The 22,901-nt window shown below is 41.1% G+C and overlaps 1 protein-coding gene across 5 annotated transcripts in view; it reads right to left on the bottom strand.

Annotated features, from left to right (window-relative positions):
• RPS6KA2 (ribosomal protein S6 kinase A2) overlaps positions 1 to 22,901 on the bottom strand; it is a 318,108-nt gene that overhangs the window by 171,640 nt on the left and 123,567 nt on the right. Inside the window, exon 1 of one of the 5 annotated variants that reach the window (XM_030022666.2) lies at positions 5,633 to 6,179. The exons of 3 other annotated variants lie outside the window; for them this stretch is intronic. In XM_030022666.2, the coding sequence (XP_029878526.1) occupies positions 5,633 to 5,731 (99 nt within the window). In that variant the 5' untranslated portion in view covers positions 5,732 to 6,179. Of the gene's footprint in view, positions 1 to 1,487; positions 1,539 to 5,632; positions 6,180 to 22,901 lie in introns of those variants that run through there. One more of the 5 variants, XM_030022668.2, reaches the window with a different exon arrangement.

Below are 22,901 nucleotides of genomic sequence, written 5' to 3'. Positions count from 1 at the left end.
CGTGTGTTCACCATACCGCTGCGTCATCACCAGTCACATCAGGTAAGCACGTGCGTGTCCCATCAGCTGATGGGACAGGACCCATCCCACAACCGAATGAAGACCCTCTTCTGTTACATGAGGACATCAGGCCCCCGCTCCGTGCCCAAACACGCACGTGCCCTGGCTACGTGACCAGAGTCTGTGTTTAATTGTGTGATGTGTGTCACAATTGATCCGACATCAGAGCCCATGGACAGGGTCCGTCAGCTCGGGACTACATGCCAAATACCATCAGATCAAGGCATCGTGCAGGCATTTAGATGGTGGAAATGGAGCATAAAATGACAATTTGGATTGGTGTTTGACAGGGTAGGGTCCTTTGAAATAAAAGTGATTTTTACAAGGGACCATTAGCATCAAAAAGAAAGGAAGAGCTTCTCCCTAACAACGTTACTGTGACTGGTACGAGGTCTTGCTCCTGAAAGTCCCTAACTTTCAGAAAGGAGGAAAGCCATTTTTCCCACCCTACAGCAAAGACTGAGGAAAGGGGACCTGAAAAGCTTTCAAATACATAAAAATCCTCCTGCAAAGAAAAGGAAACAACCTCTTTTTCACAGGTACAGCGGGCAGGACAAGAAGACACAGGCTTAAACTGCCGTAAGAAAAACTTGTGTTAGACATCAGAAAAACTCTCAGATGCTAAGGATAATGTCGCAAAGTATACCTCCTGGGGAGGTTACGGGCATTTACCATTGGAGGCCTTTAAGAAGAGGTTAGAAAAACATCTTTCTTTGGTGGAATAGTTTAGATATAGCTGATGCTGCCAAAGGAGGAGGAGGGAGAGTCCAGATTAAGGTTTTTTAGATCCCTCCCAGCCCTATTTTTCTATGATTTTTCTGTGGGGAAGTTATCCCTATATCTACCTGCTTAATTTTCCCTTTCTGTAGCTCAGCAGTTAATTTGAGGCTTGTGGGAAGGAGCACATAGCAGGTCTGAGACACAAGAGACTGTTTATTTGGGATAAAGTCAGAAGTATTTGGGGAATTGGGGAGCAATTTCTTTATTATGAATGGGTACACATGTGAGTAAGCTCTCTTACCACCAAACCCGATGTAAATAGGTAGAATTGTATCAAAGGACTTGAATAATCATCATAATTTTCATTTTACAGATGGGGAATGCAGGGCACAGAGGTCTGAACCATCTGTAATGACACAGCAAGTTATCAAAATGAGCCTGAAAATTGGATTTCCTGGCTCCTCAAGTGACCTATCTGATGGACTACACGCTCCTCCTGCTCTCCCTCCCCTGCCCTGCCTCCCTTCCCCGCAGCAAGCCATGCAAGACTACAAGAATTGCAGCATTTCCTCATAAAAGTCTTGCATGCAGCTGGGGGAAGTGGGACTACAATAGTGTCGGTAACTTCTGCTGTAACAAGAACACACATCACAAAGATGATCATTACCAAGGGGGAAAAAAAACCCTTCAGCTGCCTCGGGACTTACACCTTGCAGAGCTGATCTTGGGCTGTTAATCCCCATCTCCGTTCTTTAACTTGCCTCTTTCTGTCTAACCTTTGACAGAAAGAATATATTCCTCTACCAAATGATGACCTATAAAAATAAAAAAGAGGAGACAGAATAAAGGACATACTGCTGATAAAGAACAGAATTGTTCTTTATACAAGCGCAGAAGAGTTCACAAGCGTTTGCAAGGGAAGCATTGCTCCAGCCTGCTGTGCAAAAGGAGCAGTCTAGCTCAGCATTTGCTGGCCACTTACCTAAGGCTGCTGTAATTTCAGCCTGTAGGAAATCAGAATCAGAGCCTAAGATTAGAACCGAAAATCTCTCATAACAAAGTATTATAAAGCCAGTGCCAGTCCTTCTGCACTATTTCTTACCAGACTGCATAGGCTTGCTTCTATTTTCTACATGCCAGTGCTGGAACCCAAGGAGGACCCACACTTGCATCACCCACAGGAGGTCCTGCCTCTCACAACTGACTATGCCGAGACACACCGGGCTCCAAATTAATTTTGAATTAATTTGCAAGAACTCTGCTAGGCTCTAAGCCCCATACATAGACCAAACAGAATTTGGATTCACCATTACCAGTAAGACAAAACAAGAATTAAAAGAATTAAAGAATAACAAATTTAAAAATAACGAATTAAAAAGACATCAGGAATGCAAAAGTCGGAAACATCTCCAGAAAGAATCAAGGGCAATGTTTTAATTGGTCATTTTCTCAAAAAAACCAAGAAAGGCTTCTGCGTCACTGGAATAAATTATAATCAAATTCTCTGCATGCTTAGGTCTTTCCTAGCTTATTCAAATGGCATATTTAACTTTTGATTTATAAATCAAGGGATCTTGCTCACTGCCATAAGATGCATTCCACTGGGGCTCAAAGTCTTTAGCAGATCCGCACTGTGCGTACTTTCTCCTGATGGTTTCACATTCATGTTCATCAACACTCAGCAAGAACCATAAACAAAGCCCTTCTCTCGGATGCACACATGCAGTTCCCATTGACTTTGCTGGATTTTCAGCTGACTTCAGTAAGAAATCTATGTGCATGCAGAAGGGCAAAACTTGGCTCTGCACATTTAATAAAATTATATCACTAGATACCTTATAAATGAAGGGCAATGCAGGCCATACTGAAAAATAATATAAGCTGAAAACCCAAAAGTGTAGCCAAATAAGTTCAAATTTCAGCCAGGTTTTCCCAGAATAATAAAGAGGGCACACATTTTAGGCAAGATGAAAGAAAACCCCTGTAATATCTCATTTATCAGAGTGTGCTCTGCCTCCTTTAGCAGGACAAAGTGTAAAACCCAGCTATCTACATAAGGCAATGATCTTCTTGTCTCAGATACAGCAATGATATTGGCATATGAAATGATTAAGTAAAGGTCAAGTTACAAGCTGTGATTTGCTAAGTCATTTTCTGCGTCTGTATCCCTGCTCCATAAGTTATGAAGCTCACTGCAAGTGAATTTAAAGCATAGCAGAATACCACAGTAGAAAAAGTAATTAATTATATGATATTAATAACTAATTAGTTTTTCATCATATGATATTCATAACTAATATTACGTTATTTTGAACCTATTCGAATAGTGGTATTTTAAAGATATCAAATGCTTGAATCCAGGAGTATCTATCTTAAACTCTTCAACCCCCTTTCCGGCCTGGCCAAAAGAACACCGCAACAAAAAACCCACACAACCTAGGAACAACGGTCCCCTTCCAAATTTCAAATGACATCTAGCAACACATAACTTCTGCCAGGTACATTAGCTAACGCACACTAAGCAAAGCAGTGCTACACATCTTTTCTCCAAATTTCTTCCCTTTATTTTACTTTTACTCATTCTATGATGTAATAACCTGTGCCTTTTAACTGCCTCTTTAAAAATATCCACCTATTAGGATGAAGAATAGTCTGACTTCTAAAAATCCAACTACCAACATGCTGCTTTGCACTTTCTGTTTGGCTGACAAGCACTCATTAGCCTGGAATTACGAATTTATACACAGAAGTACTCAGGGATGGAAATCACAGAGGGGGCTTGATGTTCATGTTTGGTTTTTCCCCTCTAAGCAGGAACATCTCTGATGATTTTCACACTTAAATAGCAGAACAGATTTTATGAATCATTTTTTCTTCCTGGTTGGAACAACCCCTGTTCTCTGTTGCGTTATAATACTGACTTACTTTGCATAAAGTTGGTCATTACTGCCAAATCAAGGGAGAAAGGAGGGAAGTGGACAAAATGCTCTGAACTTACACATGCAATAGGGTACGTATCAGGCTGCTTCATGAAGCAAACTATTTAAAATCAGAAAAAAAAAATCATTACAAGACAACTCACACAGGGGAAAACTACTTCATAGATACTGAAAAAGTCCAGTAAATCTAATATAATACTGATGATCAAGGGGATTGTAAAGACTCTTTTTTTAAATGAAGCGAGGCTCTAGCCTGTTACAAATGCTGAGTCGTACTGGTCACTCACGCTAGATTACCCAGTAAGTTAAATAATTAGTGTGGTGGAATCTGTTTCTCCCAAACTATGCACTGTCAAATGACTAGTTCCAAGCTCTGGCGGGGCTCTGCTGTCTCAATCCCCCCTCCCCTCCCAGCATCCCGCCCTGACGGCGGCAGCCTGTGAAGACACTCGTCCCTCTCGGAACTCCTTCACATAACTCCAGGTCTGCTTTCTCTTGGCTCTGGCAGAGCATGAGCTTGGTGAATTTACAGTGTGTTACAAGGAACATCTATTTCAGCTTAGCCTTTGCAATTCTGGGTTCACAACGGGGAAAGGAAGGGTTCCCCCCCTCTCCCCTCGGTCCTAAAGGGACAGGGCTGGTGCAAGGAGGGAGCTTTAACAACTTTCATTTATTAGTGTGTATTAAACGCACAGCATGACTATTCGATGAGTGAAATAAAATTAGGTACCTTACATGATCATTTTTCATGAAAGCTGATTTTAAAGAGTTAACAAAGAAAAAAACCAAAACACACCGGCCCAAACCTCTGCTCTTCTGCATGTCCTGTTTAAGCAATGACACATGAAGAACTTTATGTTCAAACAATTACCTGGTACTTTAAATAGGACACTAAGGGAATAGTATTTTAAAATGTATTCACACAGCATGAGACTAATCCTCCTCCTGGGAATATGGTGCAAACCAGAGTAACTCCTCGGAGGTCAGTTGAAGTACACCAGCACAAAACAAAACGTGAGGCAGAGGGGAATCAGGCCCCGTCTACCTCTATTTTAATGCAGAGGCTGCAAATCATCTGCAATGATAAAGTGAGCAACGTAAATATAACTGACATCTATTCAATTGATCTCACATCCTGCCGACTATTCACAGCTCCAAATACAGGGCTAAAGAACAATGGTTCGAGGAAGGGAGGCAGAAATCCTGGTTCTAACCCATTCACACATTCCTATCTGCCCCTATCTCTGACTTGAACTGCCTTCATCTCCCGACACTGCTAAATCCTTGTAGGTTTAATTTGACATTGTGTCCCCCCCCCCCGCCCCCCCGCTGCTCCTTAAGAACAACTTCTCCTTATGGCAAAATAATAATTAAGAAAAACCCCAAAAAACAGGATGCATGGGAGAGAAGATAAATGCAAAAATCTGTGCAAGTATGAGAACCTATGGACAAACAAGCAAGAAAATCCCTATCTAACATACCATATATATAATAGGCACTAGCAAATTGATTAATTATTTGGAAATCTGGCACTGAAAAAGAATGGCACACGCACAAGGGAGGAAAACTAAAATATGAGGCTATTACAAAGTATGGTGCCATTTGTGCTAATTTAAGTAGAGCCATAATTATTTCCTACAACTTCACGATGTCCTGAACCAGCTTCCTCCTCCCCTGCCAGGCTGATAAAAGGATCCTTAGCAACACACTAAATATATTATGCGACGTATAGAATACTACCGAGAAAAAGCACTGAATTACACTGAAACAAAGAACATCAGGCGCGAACATCACCACCTCCTAGGAAAGATCACCTTTAAATATTTATCGTGTCAGCAAGCGCAGGCATTCTCCCGTATCTCCGATACCAGCACAGTATTTGCTGCATTTAACAAAGTTAAGGCAAATTTTACCTCAAATCTACTTAGGCTCGAGCTCTTTGACCGAGACTTCTTGCGGAGGTAGACCGAGAAGAACCGTCGCACCGTGAACTTCTTCATGTTCATGTCCATCGCCCCGTCCCGGCTGCGGCGCGGAGCACGAAGGGAGCTGCGTCGTCGCCGGAGAAAACTAGCGCATCCCGATGGCCCCTATTTCTATCCACGGGCAGGAGATCCTCCGAGGCGGCTGCTCCCGTTCATCAAGCCGGGCACAGCTAGACCCGCGAGAGGGACGTCGCCGGAGCCACGGGAGCCCACGGCCGGCGGCTCGCTCTCCGGAGCATAAAGGCGTTCTACTCCCGCTCGCTTCCCACTGTTTACATTTCGGTGCGGCAAGGCGAACTCTCTCCCCGCTCCCTCTCCCCGTCGCCTTAGGTCCTACTACATCCAATCAGGCTGGGCTCTGGCTGCATGTGTAATCAGCTCCGGCAGATGACAGCTCCTGCGTCCCAGCGTAGCAGGTCTGAGATAAATATGAGATGTGTCTATTGCTTTGCACTCTCCCTCCTCTCAGGCAGGCTCTTTCAATTTCCTGGTTTCCGAATCACATGGGGAATAGGCACATGCTGCACTTCTGTTTTTAGCTCGGAATTTCAGCGCTGCTATAATTACTGAGGGCTACGGTGGTCAGAGCCGAGAAGAAATCGGCTCCTGCGTGAGAGTCTCTCCTGGGAGGAGGCTGAAAGATGCCATGAGCCCACTGCCGGAGAAGGCTCTGAACCCCCTTTTATTCTGGGGAGCATGTCTCCCCTGAAATCGAAAAGCTTAAAATCCTGTTCACAGATTACACACCGGCTTTACGTTAAAATACCTAACGCTGGCACAGCTCTGAAAACAGAAAGCCCGATCTAGATGGTAAGTATTACTATTCTTACTGTACTACAGCAGGGAGCTACAGCCCTTCTAAGAGGTTAAATATGTACATCTATTTACAGGCTGTAATTTTGAGCTGCTCACAATACTGCAAGCATGCAGACTTACAGCTGCGCACCCCTTTCCCCCCCCCCCCCCCAAATAATCACATTTTTCAGCTTTTCTTCAAAAACTAATGAACCTCAGTGTGATCCAGAGACCAAAGAGCTTTCTCTGCCTGCTGCACAGGGCTCCTTGTCCTTGGCAGGCTTTCCTTTCTGACTACCAAGGAGCACCCAGACATGCCTTTCTCCCATAACCTCATATGGAAAGTGAATGACTCTGATGACTTATTAATGACTCAGATAAATAAGCCCAGGGAGAGCTGACACTGCTACAGCCTGAGAAGTCTCTCGGAGGTTAAATGACAATACCACTCCAGTCAATCTGCTCTAAAAGAGAGACACATTTTGCTTTAATTGCATGTCTGGACTCTGCCGTGAACTACGTTGGCTGGTCATGCCTGTCACTACCTGCTTTGTTTGCAGGTTCTCTGTCCCTCTCTTCTGTCTAAAGCTCACCACAGTCTATACGTACCTGGAAAAGCATTAAAAAAAAAAAAAGAAAAAGAATATTTTGGCATGTATGGTGTCATTAAAAAGGAGGTCAGATTGGAAAGGCTACAATTAGTGCTGGGCTCTACAATCTCCTACAGCCTCTGACTCGTCTATGCCTGGACCACGGCTGTCTCCCCCAGCCTAAGATAACTACAGTGGCAGTCTGCTTTGTGCCTTTCTCTTCTCGGCACCTCCTTCTGATCGCTTTTCTCTAATTCTCTTGGTTTGCAACAGAAGTATATCTTCTGGGGTCGCTTACAACGTTCTGCCCTGGTGTAACCCAGGTCAAGCCTAGGAGCCCTTTGCCTCTGCAGTTCTGTTGGTTCCTGGCTAAAGCTCCTGCAGCAGAGGCAACCGTCCCAGCAAAAACAAAGGTATCTATAGGTACACAAAAACCCTTTCCACAAGCAAAACACAGGTAAAAAAGCAATTTGGTTGGTATAACTGTCAACGCCAAAATTATTTGCGCTCACCGGATTACCTGACCTCCCTCGCTCCCTCCGTTCCCACCCTCGCCTGCGCTGCTACACCAGGCAGCTGGTGCTACTGCTGCCTCCCCTGCCCTGCCTGCTGCCCGGCAAAGAGCCGTCCTGGCACGAGCGGGGCCAGGCCTCGTGCTGACAAAGGCTGTTGGCAGCCACACACGTTCCTACCTGCGTAAGCCACCTGAGCTTTAAATAGCAATCGGGCAAGTTCAGGGTAGCTCCCTGAATGAACCCTTCCCATCACGGATACAACAAAATCCCACCTGGGCACTGACGTCTTTATTAATGCAGAGGAGGTGGTCATTTCCCAGCCTGGAATACACAGCGGGTGTATATTCCGCTCCGTGTAGTAATAAGCAGTATATGAGTGCCTGTTACTACTTATACTAGTAGATTTACCACAGTCTTCTCATTCCATTATGCACGTAGTGCTTTCAGATACAAGGACACGCAGTCACCATTAAATGTACCTGCTCTGAAATAAACTTCCAAGAAGATTACACAGGCTATGACTTAATGCCTAACTATCAGGTACACTTACTGTGCTCAGAATTTTGTTCTTTACTGGGACAAAAAAAAAATCAGGTACAATATATTGGCAATTTATTGTGAACATCAGAGCAAAAGCTAGCTTTTGATGCTAAAGGTTAGACTGTAACATGAACAGCATGTCCAGGCTAGGGGGTAAGTCTCTTACATCCCTGCCAAGACGCAGGCATGATCTCCTTGCTTTCTTACTCCCCTGTCAGCCAGGTGATTAGGGATTAAATACAGAAGGACAACCAGCCGTCGGTGCCAGGATGTTGCTGCTCACCTATTGGGCAGCTGAGCAACAGAAATATTGCAGAGTGTATCTTCCAATTGTAAAAAGGAAAAGCAACCGAGTTCCAAAAATGTACATAAAAAAAGAGTACAAATAGCAAAATAAAACAAAATACATCAGCACGTAAAACTAAAGTATAGGGATAAATATCTGAAGAGCAAATTCTACTACAGTTCCATTCACATGGTATGCTTCAAGACATGGAACTTAACTTTGCTTCAGAAAAACAGATGAGAAGAGGCTTCAAAAACATTAACTCAACCTTTCAGCTAGTCAGACAATATCCACTTTTCCCAATGACTCTAATAAGAATGTGTAAGCCAAAACATAAATTAGATTGAATTGGAACGTTCATCGTTATATTTATAAACACACAACTGTCAGATCAACCTACAACCTGCAAAATTCATTGCACTTAGAAACTCATGGCTGTAAATTATTTATCAGCTCCCCTCTGAGTGATTTTAACTGCTGAGGAACTCGATGGAAAAAGAAATCCACCAAATGTCTCTGTTTAAGACAAGAATAAACAACAAAACTGGTGAAGGGGGCATATGATGCATTGGCACCAACCAGTAATACTCTGTATTCTGGATCTGTATTCTGAAATATAGTTTTTAAAACTAGAATCATATTTGCTGTAACACAAAATAAATAAATACAAGAGCATGCCTGCTCCTCCTCCTAGTGAACTTAATAGCAAAATAAAGTTTATTTCAACTGGAAAAGGGCTTAAAAAAAAAAAAAAAAAAAAAAAAAAAGCCCCAAACCAGGATTCAAGACAAACTCTCCAACAGAAACCACTTGAAATTAGATCTTACACAGCCCAGGTTCCGATTTTTAAAAGATAAATGGAGAACTCCCAATTAATATCCAATGAAAGCCCAAGGTCCTTTCCTCATGTGTACAAATGGACCATCCCAAGAGTAGTAACAACCTGAAGGACCTAGACTTAGGAAATTCACATGGGACAGCGAAGCAGCCTGCACAGAACCCGAGTGAGAAGGATGCCAGTGGCCAATGCTGGATGAATCATCAGTTTCTAAAGAAACAAAATAACTTGAGCTAATTGCATGAAAGAACACACAAGTCCAAGACATCTACCACAAACCACAGGCTGGATGATAAAATTACTGAGAGAATTTTGTATTACTATATTACACAGCACATCAGGCTTTATTTCCAAAATGGACCTTCTAATATTTTATGCGAATCAACAATTTATGAGCAAACCCAGAATGACTCTCCTACTTGAGCAAATTTAGTGATCCCTGTAAAAGTAAAAACATATGCATTGATAGTACTTTCCTTGCAAATACGATCCGTATTACTTATTCTTCCTCAGTAAATTCATCAGGAAACCAGAAAAAAATCCAGAGAGAAGTCAGAAAGCATCAGAGGCACAGACACCATAAACAGAACAAATAAGATTAGTAGAACATAGCATGCAGAGGAAGGGAAAATGAGACTCCCACGACAGACGCCCAAGAGACAATGCTACAGAAAAGGTGAATTACACAGCACCATTTATGCTTTCATTAAAGAAAATCAGGAGCAAGAGCAGATGTTTCCAAGAGACACCAATATGCAGAATAAGGAACACCACTTTCCCACAGGTGATTAGATGGTACATGACTCTTTCAGTGATTGCTGTTTCCTGATCTTGAATGCTGGACAAATTTCCGTATGGTCTTTGTTTCCTCAATGAACAAGTGAGGTGGTTATTTTTCTTATTGATGTTCCTTTAAAACAATATGATGGGCTTTGCCCGAAGAAACACCTGGGCTTTGATCTCATTAGACCAGCTGTCCTGGTTTCAGCTGAAATAAACTTAATTTTCTTCTTAGCAGCTGGTACAGTGCTATGTTTTGGATTTAGAATGAGAATAATGTTGATAACACACTGATGTTTTAGTTGTTGCTAAGCAGTGTTTATGCTAAGTCAAGGACTTCTCAGCTTTTCATACTGCCCTGCCAGCGGAGGCTGGGGGTGCACAAGAAACTAGGAGGGGACACAGCCGGGACAGCTGAGCCAAATGAGCCAAAGGGGTATTCCATACCATACTGCATCACGTCTGGTATATAAACTGGGGGCATTTGGCTGGGGGGCACAGCAGCTCGGGGATTGGTCGGGCATCAGTCAGTGGGTGGTGAGCAATTGTATTGTGCATCACTTGTTTTGTATATTCTCTTATTAGTAGTAGTCGTAGTTGTATATTCTCTTATTATTAGTAGACGTAGTAGTATTTTCCGTTCCTTTTCTGTCTGATTAAACTGTCTTTATGTCAACCCACAAGGGGTTTTTGTTTTTTCTTTTTTTCCGATTCTCTCCCCCACCCCACTGCAGGGGGAGTGAGCGAGCGGCTGCATGGTGCTTAGTTCCCAACTGGGGTTAAACCATGACACCAGCGTACCAATGTGGGTCCTAGACTTTCCAGCTGCCGTACCTAGTTAAATACCTTGTCCAGTTTAGCATGCCACTTACTTGACTGGAGTTTTCTCTCTCAAAAAAAGGTACACTGCCCTGCCAGCACTGTGGAATACAGGCAGCGACTTGCCATCTCAGACATTCTTCTCACCAGCAGTGATAAGTGATGAACAATGTTGACTGGATGGGGATGTAAGGGAACAGGCAGGAAAGAAAGTGCTTATTCTCCCTTCTCTCACCTCCTGTTCCTACCTGTGTATCACAAGCTTCAGGAATTTTTCAGCCTTTTCCATATACGAACTACAAGAAATCTCCAGTAGAGGTGCAGGCCCCTTCAGCCATTTTGCAAATTAAAACCACTGCTCAGAAGGAAGAAGAAAGCAAAGTCATACATCTTGTCTGACTGCGTCTGATGAACTGGCAGGATGCAGACTGCTTGGTCACAGTCTTCTCGACTCCAAAGAGCAAGGTAACAGGTCTACAACACCTGTTTAATCTTGCATCCTTTAACTCAAGGCCTCAGGAGTCTGGACAAAGACAGAGTACCTCTTATACCCACATATATGTAATTCCTTAATTGCTAAAATCATTATCCAACACATTGGCAGTTATATGAAAGGTGACTAGTATAAGTGCAGCAATCACAGGAGAGAATGACTTGCTTTGAAAAGACCAGTTTTGCTCAATACGGTGATATTCCAGTTACTGGATTCCATTTGACAGCTTCAAATGTTCTCAAAACTGGGCATCAAAATAAGCTCTTGGTAGATTTGAAACCAATATTTTGCAGGAATGCAAGTAGCTTAGATGGAAAGTCTTCTGTACTTTTCTCTCTACCAGACAACTTCAGCAGATGAGATGAACAAGATTTACTTAGTGGCACTGAGAGGGTGAACCATCTCTGTATGTGTCATGCTGGTGCAGAAAAGGTCCTCCTTGCTGCAGTTGCCTAAAAACCTACTTCCTCAATCCCTCCTAAACACCCACTAATCACATGATGATAGAGTAGTGTTACTGTCAGAGATATCAAACGGGGAGCACTATGAGCTCACGTGGCTTGTTCTTATTTGCGCATGGACAACTGGGACTGTTGTAGAAATGATAGCTCCAGGACAAGATAACAAGATTTGACTGAGTTTTGAGCAGATGACAGACGTTTTGACTCTCACAGAAGCATCTTGTGTTAGTGCTTGAACATCACACTGGCAAGTATCACAACTGCTGTACTGACTGCTCCCATATGTGCTTTGCTACTTACAGACTCACACGAACATGCAACAGCATCACTGGCCACATACATGTCAGTCGGCTGTGAACTACTTCTAGGATAGAGATCAGGTTGTCTAGCAATCTGCGTTGAAAACAGGCCAGGAAGAGTGTCAGCTTCAATTTTCTTTTTTTTCTTTTTAGTGTTGTCACAGAGTTTTACTTTCTTGGCTGATACTGTATACTGGTCTTGCTGGATTTTGGTGGCTTAGATAGGAGTATAAGGCAAAGAACCCAAAACCCCAATTTCCTTTATATTGTATAAGCTTCTACTCCAATATGGTTGAAGGAGATTACTGAAGATACAGTTCTGCTTTCTTGCCTTCAGATAATAAGCAGAAAATCATACTGTCCTAGAATGGACTAGAGGTTTTCTAGAAAGAAGGATGCTACTTGGTCAATGAAGTATGAACAGTCTTATCACATGAGTATTTATGAATATCCACTTTGAGGGAACATTATACAATACAACATTGGATGGAAGAATTTCATTATGCACAGCATATGTTTACTGTGTATTCAGACTAGCCATGAACAATACTAAAAAGGAATGCTTTCATTAGAAATCTGCTAATAGGCAAATTCACCTTGCTAGGCTCTGAAAGATATCATACACCTAAAAGGAGAAACAGTGCATGGAACATTTACTGAAACCCCTCTTTTTACTTTTAATAATCATCAACAGACCAAACTGACACTGCATTAAGCAGAAAAGCCAGACCACTGTTTGCTATTGAAATCCTGAGAGAGACATGAGTGTAGAATGGTGCTTGCAAACTTCTATTTGGGAAAGTATCAATTTTAGGTAAAATTTTTCCCTTCGACTAGCTAATAAAACTACATGCCAAGGTACAAACGTAAACTAGGTAGACAAAAAGCATCATATTTAGTTGAGCTGAGTGACCTGAATTAATATCCTCCTTCTACATCTGAGACTATTTCGTATGACATTGAAGAACCTTAAACTCTCTGGCTATGTCTAGCTCCAGGGCATGTACAAAACCCAGCCACATCCTGGATCCTCTATTAGAATGGGGGCATGGATTGCACCATTTTATTCTTTCCTGTTGGCACCTCATGTCCCCAGCAAAGAAAATCCAGGTATTTTTAGCCAAAAAGGAGGCAGAGTGGACTCCAGCAAAGTTCCTGATTTTGACATGTGCGTGTGTAAACTCAGGACCCTAACGGTTTGCATCCACACTGCAGTTTAGTCACGTCTCTCTTTCAAATCTCCTTCTATAAAATGGGGCTGGAGCATTCCGCCACTGCATGAGAGCTCTTTCAGAGTAAACACAGCAATCGTTACTCTGTGCTTATAGCCAAAATTTCAGTTGAAGCCTGGCACATATTTGCCTGTTTTGTTTACAGAGACAGATTAACTGTGAGTAATGTCAAAAAAGAATAAACTGATAGGACATGCAAATTTACCTTGGTAGGCATTACAACTAGCAGGGCAAATGACATGGGATATTTTCAAAATACAATGCACACCTAACACTCACTGAAAATCAGGCTTAAGGTTGTATGAACACCTACCCCATGTTAGACACCAAAAAAGGGAGATTCATAAATAAAAAAATCACTTTTAAAATCTTTAGCATTGGCTTCCTTCTTGTTGGACTTGTATTTCTTTTTTGGACAAATTTTGAAGGACTGCTTTAAATTACTGTAATAACAGTACTTAACTCCAGATTACAGGCACAGCTCTCCCTGCCTATTTTTGAAATAGAAGCTGAAGAAACAGACAGAAAAAAAAGGTCTGAAGTGCTGTGATACACCCCCTCTTTCTGTCTCTAATACAGCTACATAGGAAGTGTGAAACTGAAAAAAATCACACAAAATCATTTTAACCTTCAAAAAAGTTAGTCAGATTCCATCTGATATTTACAAAACCACATAACGATTTCTTAATTCACCTAGAACAATATAGCCCAAGGTCCCATTTTAATGCTAACAAACTAAAACCAGTATTAAACTCATCTTCCATCCACTTCATATAGTAAAGCTAAAGAAATTGGCATCAGGATTTCATAACACCAGAAACTAAGAAGGATGTGGGAATACTACTACAAAGTTACTATGTTACCATCTACTCTAAGATTCATGACATCATGAAGCAATAGAAGCTTGGTTTTTAGAGCTACTTTAAAAACATCCACATGCCCTGGGCTGCACATGACAGCAGCGCTCAACTGTAGAGGCGTATGCGTAGGCAGCTCACTTGGGATCAAAGCAAAGCAGCCTCCATCCAATAACTGCCCAAAGACACAGGGATGAACAACAGGTCTCCACTTACCACAAGGACTATGTGGGTCCAGAGATGGGCATTGTGGTCCAGTGAAAGCATCTTAGGTAAAGGCGAGAAAGACAAACCATACAAATGTCTCTGATTTAGGACTGATTGCTGTTACAAGGCTGCAGCCCACTATAATTTGGATATTTTCAATATGTTAGATGACCTTTTCCTTATTTGAATTCAGCTACATAAAGCGTCACCTTCTTTTAACTGTAGTGTCCTTTCTCTCACCTAAGCCACCAGGCAGTAGGAAGTACATGATGCTCTTTCTGCATAACTGAGCCTGCCCGTGCTGGAGGTTAGTCTTCCTGCCTAATGCTTCAACAAATATCTGGAAGAAATTTCAACATCTTGTATATGTCTTCCTACTCATCCAACAAGTGTGTGAAATTAGTTATAAAGAGCACATGCGGAATATACAACATCCAAATGTTTGATTAATGACAACTCAGTGGACAAAAAGATGCCAACTCACCATATTAAGTCAATTAAAGTCTTTGACATCTTTCTGTGAATTTAGTATACCTTTCGAATCCTGAAATAACCCGATAATTCAACATGAGGTATAGACAGAAATAAGCAACACTGACTATAACACAAACACATATGCAACAATAATCTATTTCCCATATGTGCAATGCCAAATTGTCTGGTTTTCATCAACTAGAGATTAAAATGTACAATTAATTCTATCATAAAGTAAGCCATACTATTTAATACAAGTTCAAATGCTTATTCATACACTTGGATATATTGATTAAAATCCGGCAGAACCTCTGCTGTCCTCCTTAGTACGCTATGGGGCACAATGCACACTTGTGGCCAAGATGTTATAAAACTCTTTGCAAGTGAAACTATCTACCTAAATACAGTGATTGATACACAAACAAAATGAAACATGCTTTAACACACAATACAAATCTTAAATTCTTTACTTCACCAGAAATCTGATGTTTGACTCTAACTTTCGTTTGAACCAATGAAAAATCCTATAGGAACCACCTATCTCTGAACAGTAAACTTACATTAATGTCACAAAGCAGCCATCTCAAATTCATAAAGCATGCAGTGTACAGTGTGTGATTCACACACTACATATTCACTGAAGCGTGATGGCGTTGTCCTAATAGGTTAGTGGGATCTGGTTTTGTATTCTGATACCTTCTTTGATGTCCAATATGCAATCTTATCATGCAAAGTGATTTTGGACAGAACATCTACCCATTAGGAAACTGGCAAAGACTGAGATTGTTCTTTTGCTTCAACTCCCAAAGGAGAAATAGATGCATACCTCAGATACTAGAAAAAAATAATGCAATTACTACACAAACTTGTAACAAGGTTCCCTCTCCCTCCATTACAGACAATAGAGACTTTTTACATCTTCCAAAGAGCTTTTCAAGGGCAGCTTGCTCTAGTTGGGCTGCCTAGAAAATGCACACAAGCAAGGCCATCAAGGAGCATTTCAAAGGGCACAGCAGAACCTTGCTGCTGTACATCTCGGGGACTGAAAACTGCTTTACTTATGACTGTGATTTGACTATGTTCTTAACATTTACACTGTCTTCTTTTCGCCCTTCCTTCACTCCTGAGTTCTCTCCTCATCTCCTCTCTCACTTCCTGTTCCTCAGATCTTCTCTTCAAATGGATGACTCACTTGTTAGCTTCATTCCTTTCAACTAAGAAAGCTGAAATAACAATTAAAAAAAAAAAAACAAACAAAAAAAAACCAACAAAACCAAACGAGCTTGAAGGGAGAAGGATTGCTTTCTGGTACTTGATTTTTAGGGACTATTTTATGGCACATCTTTGGAATTCAGAAGGTCCAAAAGCATACAAGAAGAAATACAAATTAGAAGGAACCAGAAAAGGACATTCAGGGGGTTATACCTGTCATGTAGCAACACTTAGCCTGGTAACAGAAGGATGGAAAGAAATCCTTTTAGCAGCATGACTGATTTTTGCAGTATTATTGAGCATCTCCTAGCACACCTGACTTTAAAATGTCTTGGTTTCTGGAGCCATAGCAATACATGAGAAACATCAGATTTCACTGAAGAAGAAAATACAACTGGTTACCCTGGCCCCAGGTAACTTGCAAGATGGGTGCAGCTGTAAAAGATGCTGGAAAACAGGAAACTGAAACAAATTCTTCATAGGAAGGAGGAGTGGAGCTAATGCCACCTGCTTCTCACAGGGCTAGTGGTGGGTTTGGAAGCCGCATGGAGGTTTGTTGCACTTTAGACAAAAAGATCTTGGCTCATAAGAGGGACGTCATTAGTCCTGGCATAAGCCATCACTTGTGGCCTCGCTCTGCCATCTCCAGGCCACCGTTTCCTTCTTCCTCTCTGTTGGCACAAGTATTCACGCAGCTGCAGGATGAACCAAACTGGAGAACTGGTCCAAGTCAAAACTGGGCCAAAAAACACCCTGGAATGTTAATTTTAAACCAGTTCAGTTCCCTGATCTGATTCACTCTACAAATATCTGTGTCTACTCAGGATTTTTTCCTGAGGTGGGGCCAGGAACGTGTGCTTGTCAGGTGGCTCTGCCTCCTCCACTGGCAGGGATGGGTTTTGCCACTTCCCAGATAGGAAAGCGGCATGCTGCTGCTGCCTGGCCCTGCAGAACTGGAATCACCGAGTAGGCCACGTCAAACTACCCTTCAGATCATAGCAAAGGTTAAGGTAATAGCTCTGGTATAGAAAATGCATTTTAAAATGTCCTAAAGTATTTTCGCTATTATAAAACTAGCAGAAGTTAATTGGCTAAAAACATACAAAACCTGGAATCATGCATTGCCATTATATGCTTTCCAAAAAGTTGAATCTATAAAAGGTTCTCAGCTTGTTTAAAAGGAAAAAGAACCCAAAGGGTGAGAGAGAGTAACATATTGCTGTGCTGCAGAAATTCAGGAGGCTACACTGCTATTTAATTGACTCAGAGGTACCAAGTCCACCCACTGGGAAAGCCAAGAACCCCACTGGAACTGACTGGGCTGCCCTTTAGTGCAGAAGCTCAACCGCTGGGAGTGTGGTGCAGAACTAAGACTGCAAGTTACAGCGGCGTTAACTGGCACCACACTAATTGATCTTCTGAATAATATTTTCTGGCATTTGTCTGATCTAATCTTCTGTGACTGCTAATACTTTCCCTGTCAGGCTATTCCATGCTCTGTTACATCTGTATAACTGCACGCACAAACACGCACCTCTTACAAATCTCTGTTCGTAACTAGCATTTATGCTAGTACATGCAGAACCTGAGTACAGGTTAGGTGCTACAGGTCTGACATCAGTGTGAATGGAAATGGCATGAGCTGAGCTCTACAGTTTGGATGTGTTTGATGCACATTGCTCAGTGAATTTGAGAACCACTATCAAATGCAATGTGGATGTAACCACAGGCAGCCAATCAACATACAAATTGCTTGAACTCTTATAAACTTGACTTAATGCCATCACAAAGTCATCATACAGCTAGTCAAGCTTCCAATACTTGCTGGTCCCCTTGGGAAGCTGTCTAGAAACTCACCTTCCTATTCACTCTAGTGCCTACCCTAGATGCACCATAGCCAACACAAAATCCTTTGCTCCTATGCCAGCACCTTTTTTTAACTTAAGTATTTCTTTTCCTTACCTATAGGGAGATTTTGGTTTTTTAAAGGGTCATCATATCTCCTCCTGGTCTTGATTTGGCTGTGCTAAATGAGAGTGGGCTCTTTTAGCCTCCCCTCCCTCAACCATCTCTCCATGCTTGTGTCCCAATAGACAGCCCTGTCCTAGACTTGTTCATGTCTATATTCATCTTCCTTGTAGATACCATGAACAGAAGAGGCTTTATCGGAGCCTCAGTAGCAGCATTAATTAGAAGTTCTTCATTACAAGAAGTACTTCAGGGTTTTCCTCAATTTCCCATGACTATTTCAGATTTTTGGTTCACTGTTGCCATGTAACTGAGCAGGAGACAAAGTCAGTCTTCCTCGATGGTATACTCTAACTGGTATTCTACACCTGTTGTACAGTCAGTGGAGAGACAAAAACTCTCAGATCCTCTCTTTGGATCCTCTGAGGTGCACAGGGTAAGAGGGATTATTTATCTTCTGGAATGCCTTTACACTGACTGCAAAAGGAGCCTAGACAATTATCTTTGATTAGATGCCCAACTTTAGACAGCTAGAGTGAGACAAATTCCTTCTTTTAGTACCTGATTTGACCCAGCGATTTACTGATTTCATTCTACTTTTAATACTACAGAAACAAGCATCAACCACTTTTCCTATACAATGATGCAGTTCTCTGTATTGTTGGCACTTCCTAATTTTATGCTATCAGCAAATTTCACATTCTTTCTCTTAGCTTTGGTTTTGATGCTATTTTTAAAAATATTAAACCAGAACAGTCTCAAGATCACTCCTTCAGGACCTCTCACAGCAAGGCCTTTCTGATGCCAAAGATGTTCCTCTGGGCAGCGTATGTTGTCTGCCCTTTCATTTCACAAAATTTGTATTATTCAGTTGGGGGCAGGGGGAACAAAGGCTGAAAATTGTATGCCATACACAATAAAGGCTAAAAAGTATTTAAACTCACCCAAAATGTAACTTTTTTAATAGTATCATTTTAAAAGACAGTCTTAACATTTTTCGATTTTGACAAAATCTTTAGCACATTTGGAGCTAGAAATACCATTATAACCAAAGTGTTGTTAATTATTTGGTATGTTAATGGCATACATCTAGCTTGTAACTGGACCTAAGGCTCCCTCCTTTGCTTCAGACAGGCTGGGAGGTGTTCTGCTGGACCTACAAAGACTTTTTACAACTCTAAAGCAACATTTCTTGCTATGAATGACTTCATACGCTGACCTGACCTGGGACCAAGGATGTTTATTTCTCAGGCTACTCTAAGTATACAGTGTGAACACACATCTGCTTTTTCTAATGCTCATTCAACAGCCAAAATGTCAAGCAGTAGTTAGAAAATAAGAGGTAGGAGGATGAGACCAACTTTTGAAAAAGGATTGACAGAAGAAAAGCAAATCTGGCACTGATCAACCTTTTGTCTATAGACCTTTCACATGCTTCTCTCTCTCAATTTCCTTTATCAGAGAGTTCCAAATAATAACCTACATTCTCAGACACATGGGAGATAAGAAGTAGTGGAGGACAAAGAAAAGTTTGTTATGCTGCCAATTTGGAAAGCACATTAAGAAAAATGAGGTTGCTTGATAATGCTAGTTCTTGTTCTGTGGAGCTGCGGAGTCACTCGCCCTACCCATACAGCATTAAACCAATTTTATTTAGCTGTGGCTCCTCCAGAGAGTGGATTAGAAAGGGAAGGATTTCAAGGGACAGGGAGGAAATCAATTTAAAAAAAAGAAAAGGGGAAAAAAAAGAAAAAAAAAAAGATAAAAAAAAGAAGAAGAAATGGGGGACTAATAAATTCAGAAAGCAAGCATTACAGCAGATAAGCCATCTCCCTTTTCTTCCTTCATGGCTCCCTCAGGACAGGAACCCACTTTATAATCCTGCACTGAAGTCATTAGTTGTATTACCACATCAGCAGAGTATTCTGACCTTTTCTGTACCACTGAATTCTTCTATCAGGTCTTGAATTTTATGGAGCATCAAGAAATTGTTGGTTTTTTTTTTTTTTAAATGTGCTTTTTCATGGTTTTCTGCCTCTTGGAATCATCAGTGGTCAAAATTCACCTTGGTCACATGCGCTAACAGTGCATTTCTTCCCATGATACATAAGCATTTCTTTTAAGCATACCATTAGCTTGGAATGTAGTAATGCTTGTTTTGGTGACGAAGTCAACATCTCTGTGAGAAATTTCCCCCTCTGAACCACTAACACATAATCTGTATTTTACTGTAACCTTGATTTGAGTTTCATTTGGATACTTCTTGAGGATTTTTATTTGAAAAAGAACAAAGCTAAGCAATCACGGGATAAATACTACCATCTAATATTTCTTAGATAATTGTACAGTTCTTAAATCAGTTTTAAAACTTTGAATTTTTAAAGCCTGTGGCTCAGTAGAGCACTCTGATTTGGAAATGGTTAAAACTCAGTCTTTCAAAAAAATATGCACAACTTGGCAGACAAAAAAAGTTTCAGAAAAACTCTGGGAACATTTCTTAAATGCCTTGCACATTCTTTCCTACCATGCAATATTTTGAAATATTTCATCATAGCAGAATATAATAGAAAGCGTGTAAATGTGAATGGAAAGGGACCTCTGCAGGTCCCTAGCCCAGTCTCTTGCTCAAAGCAGGGCAATCATCAGCACTAGATCAGGTCAGCTACGACTTTTTCCAGCTAAGTCTTGAACATCCACAGATGAAGACTCCACAGTCTTGCTGGGTGACCCACTCCAGTGCTACTCTACCTTCTGGGTGAAGTTTTTTCTGATCTCCAACCTGATCCTCCCTTGCTGGCACTTGCAGCCACTGACCACAACAACTGGTTTGCCTGGTGTTAGTTATCAAGAAGAGTTTGGCACCTTCATCTTCTGACCATCCTTCACATAGATGTAGATTGCTCTTAGATCACCCCTTAGCATCATCTTTACTAAATTAGCATGCAAACACAGGTCCCTCAACTTCTCCTTGTAAATAATGTGCTCTAGGACCTGGCCATCTTGGGAGCCCTCTCCAGTTTTTCAACAACCTTCTTGACTTAGGTCTCCCCAAAATGGATAGTATAAGATCAGATACTTTTAGTAGTAAGAAGCAACTGTGACCCACAGTTATCGTTAAGTTAAAAAAATATATATTCTCACATTTGTCGATAGCAGGGGTGCATGTGTTGTGACTAGTATCATGAAATAACAAAATGTCATTATTTATATTTTAATGAGAATTGCTTTAATATATGCAAACCTCAAAAGTTTAAATCATATTTAAATTCAAAATTTCAAAGTGAAGTCATTGCACTTCTTTCTCTGAAAGAACTGTCATCAAAATTGAGGTAAAAAAGTTCAGTTATAAATTACTTCAGCACTTCTCACTTAAAAGTATATAGGCCCGTTTATTTTACAAAGGCATTTAACTAGTTGTATCTATTACTTTCATTTGAATATGTGCTTTTCACCAGATTGCTTGATTCTTGTAGAAGTGAAGCAGCACAAATCTTTCTCATCTCCAAGTACCCCAGCATCAGAACTGAAACATACACTACTATGACTACTAGCGATAGCAGCGTTGCTTTCTCCATGCAACTTTGGTGTATCAAAACGGGGAAAAAAAAGCAGCAATTAGCCCCTGAACCAGAAATTACTGTTGCTAACCTTTATGCATTCACGATAAGCAATAAATTGTGGAAACGCTACCTGCATTATTTAAAGTAGTCTTCAAGGGATTTCTTGTACTGTTCAGATTAAAGTTCCTTACAACTCAGTAAGAAATATCTTTCATTGACCAATAATTAATGTTTAAAAAAAATAAAGACGACAAAACACAATTCACCTAGCCACTTACATAATAGCCACGGGATATGATGGTGTGTATTCTTGAAACCTGTGTGCATTCACGTATATGCTGAGGGATAATATGGGATTACCTTTGTTTTGGTTGTACAATTTGAAAACAGTTTTGAAATAAATCACCCTTCCCTCAGTAATTTCTCAACAGAATGGGCGCTTGCTGCTAACCTCTTCTGACAGCAAGCTCACTGTGTTTCCTTGGATTAGATCTGAATTTAGTGTCCTTTAATTAAAATTTTCCTATGGTTGTGTGATTGTACCAATGATACGGTAAGACAGTTGTTTTTTGTGTTGTGATTTTGAAGATGCTATTGTTCAAGTTGGATAACGCCAATCTCTTAACTAAATCCTGGCATGCCTCTAGACATTTGCATTCTTCTTTTCTAGACTTTTCTTATTTCCTCTGTGATTATGTTTTCAGATAATGTACACGGGATATTAGGCACTTCTCATACTACAGGGGCATTGCTGTGTGATTTCTTCATCCTTCAGCAACTCCTTCCCAAACATCCTACCTTTTCAACTGTTGGTGCGCACAGAGCAGACACAGCCCCTGTATCACTCATAGTTTCTCTGTTCCTGTTCTTAAACACATACTAGGCCTCCCATCAGCAAAGTGACAGGTGTCAAACTGGTTAACAGGAGAATATGAAATTTATGGAATGCTCCTATTTCAGTTTTCCTGTTTGTAAACATCCTTTTATTTTGTTTTGGTTTGAATTACAGTACCACATTAGCATTTTTCTAATTACCTTCATCACCCAAAATACCTTTTCTAAACTACTGGTACTTAGTCTCTCAAATCTCATCAAAGTAATGCTAATAACGTCTGCTAATCAGACTGCCTCCCCTTTCCAGTGAAAACAAAACCAGCCTCATTTTCACTGTCCTCCCCAGCCTGACTTATCTTCTGTAGCCGTGGGAAGATACCAGCAAACAAGAATCCCTTTAAGAGACACAAGGAAGGAAAAGGAAGAAAAGGTATCTA

This window comes from Aquila chrysaetos, chromosome 8 (genome assembly GCF_900496995.4).
Source record: "Aquila chrysaetos chrysaetos chromosome 8, bAquChr1.4, whole genome shotgun sequence".
Taxonomy (NCBI): Eukaryota; Metazoa; Chordata; class Aves; order Accipitriformes; family Accipitridae; genus Aquila; species Aquila chrysaetos.
This window is presented reverse-complemented; position numbering and strand designations above follow the sequence as displayed.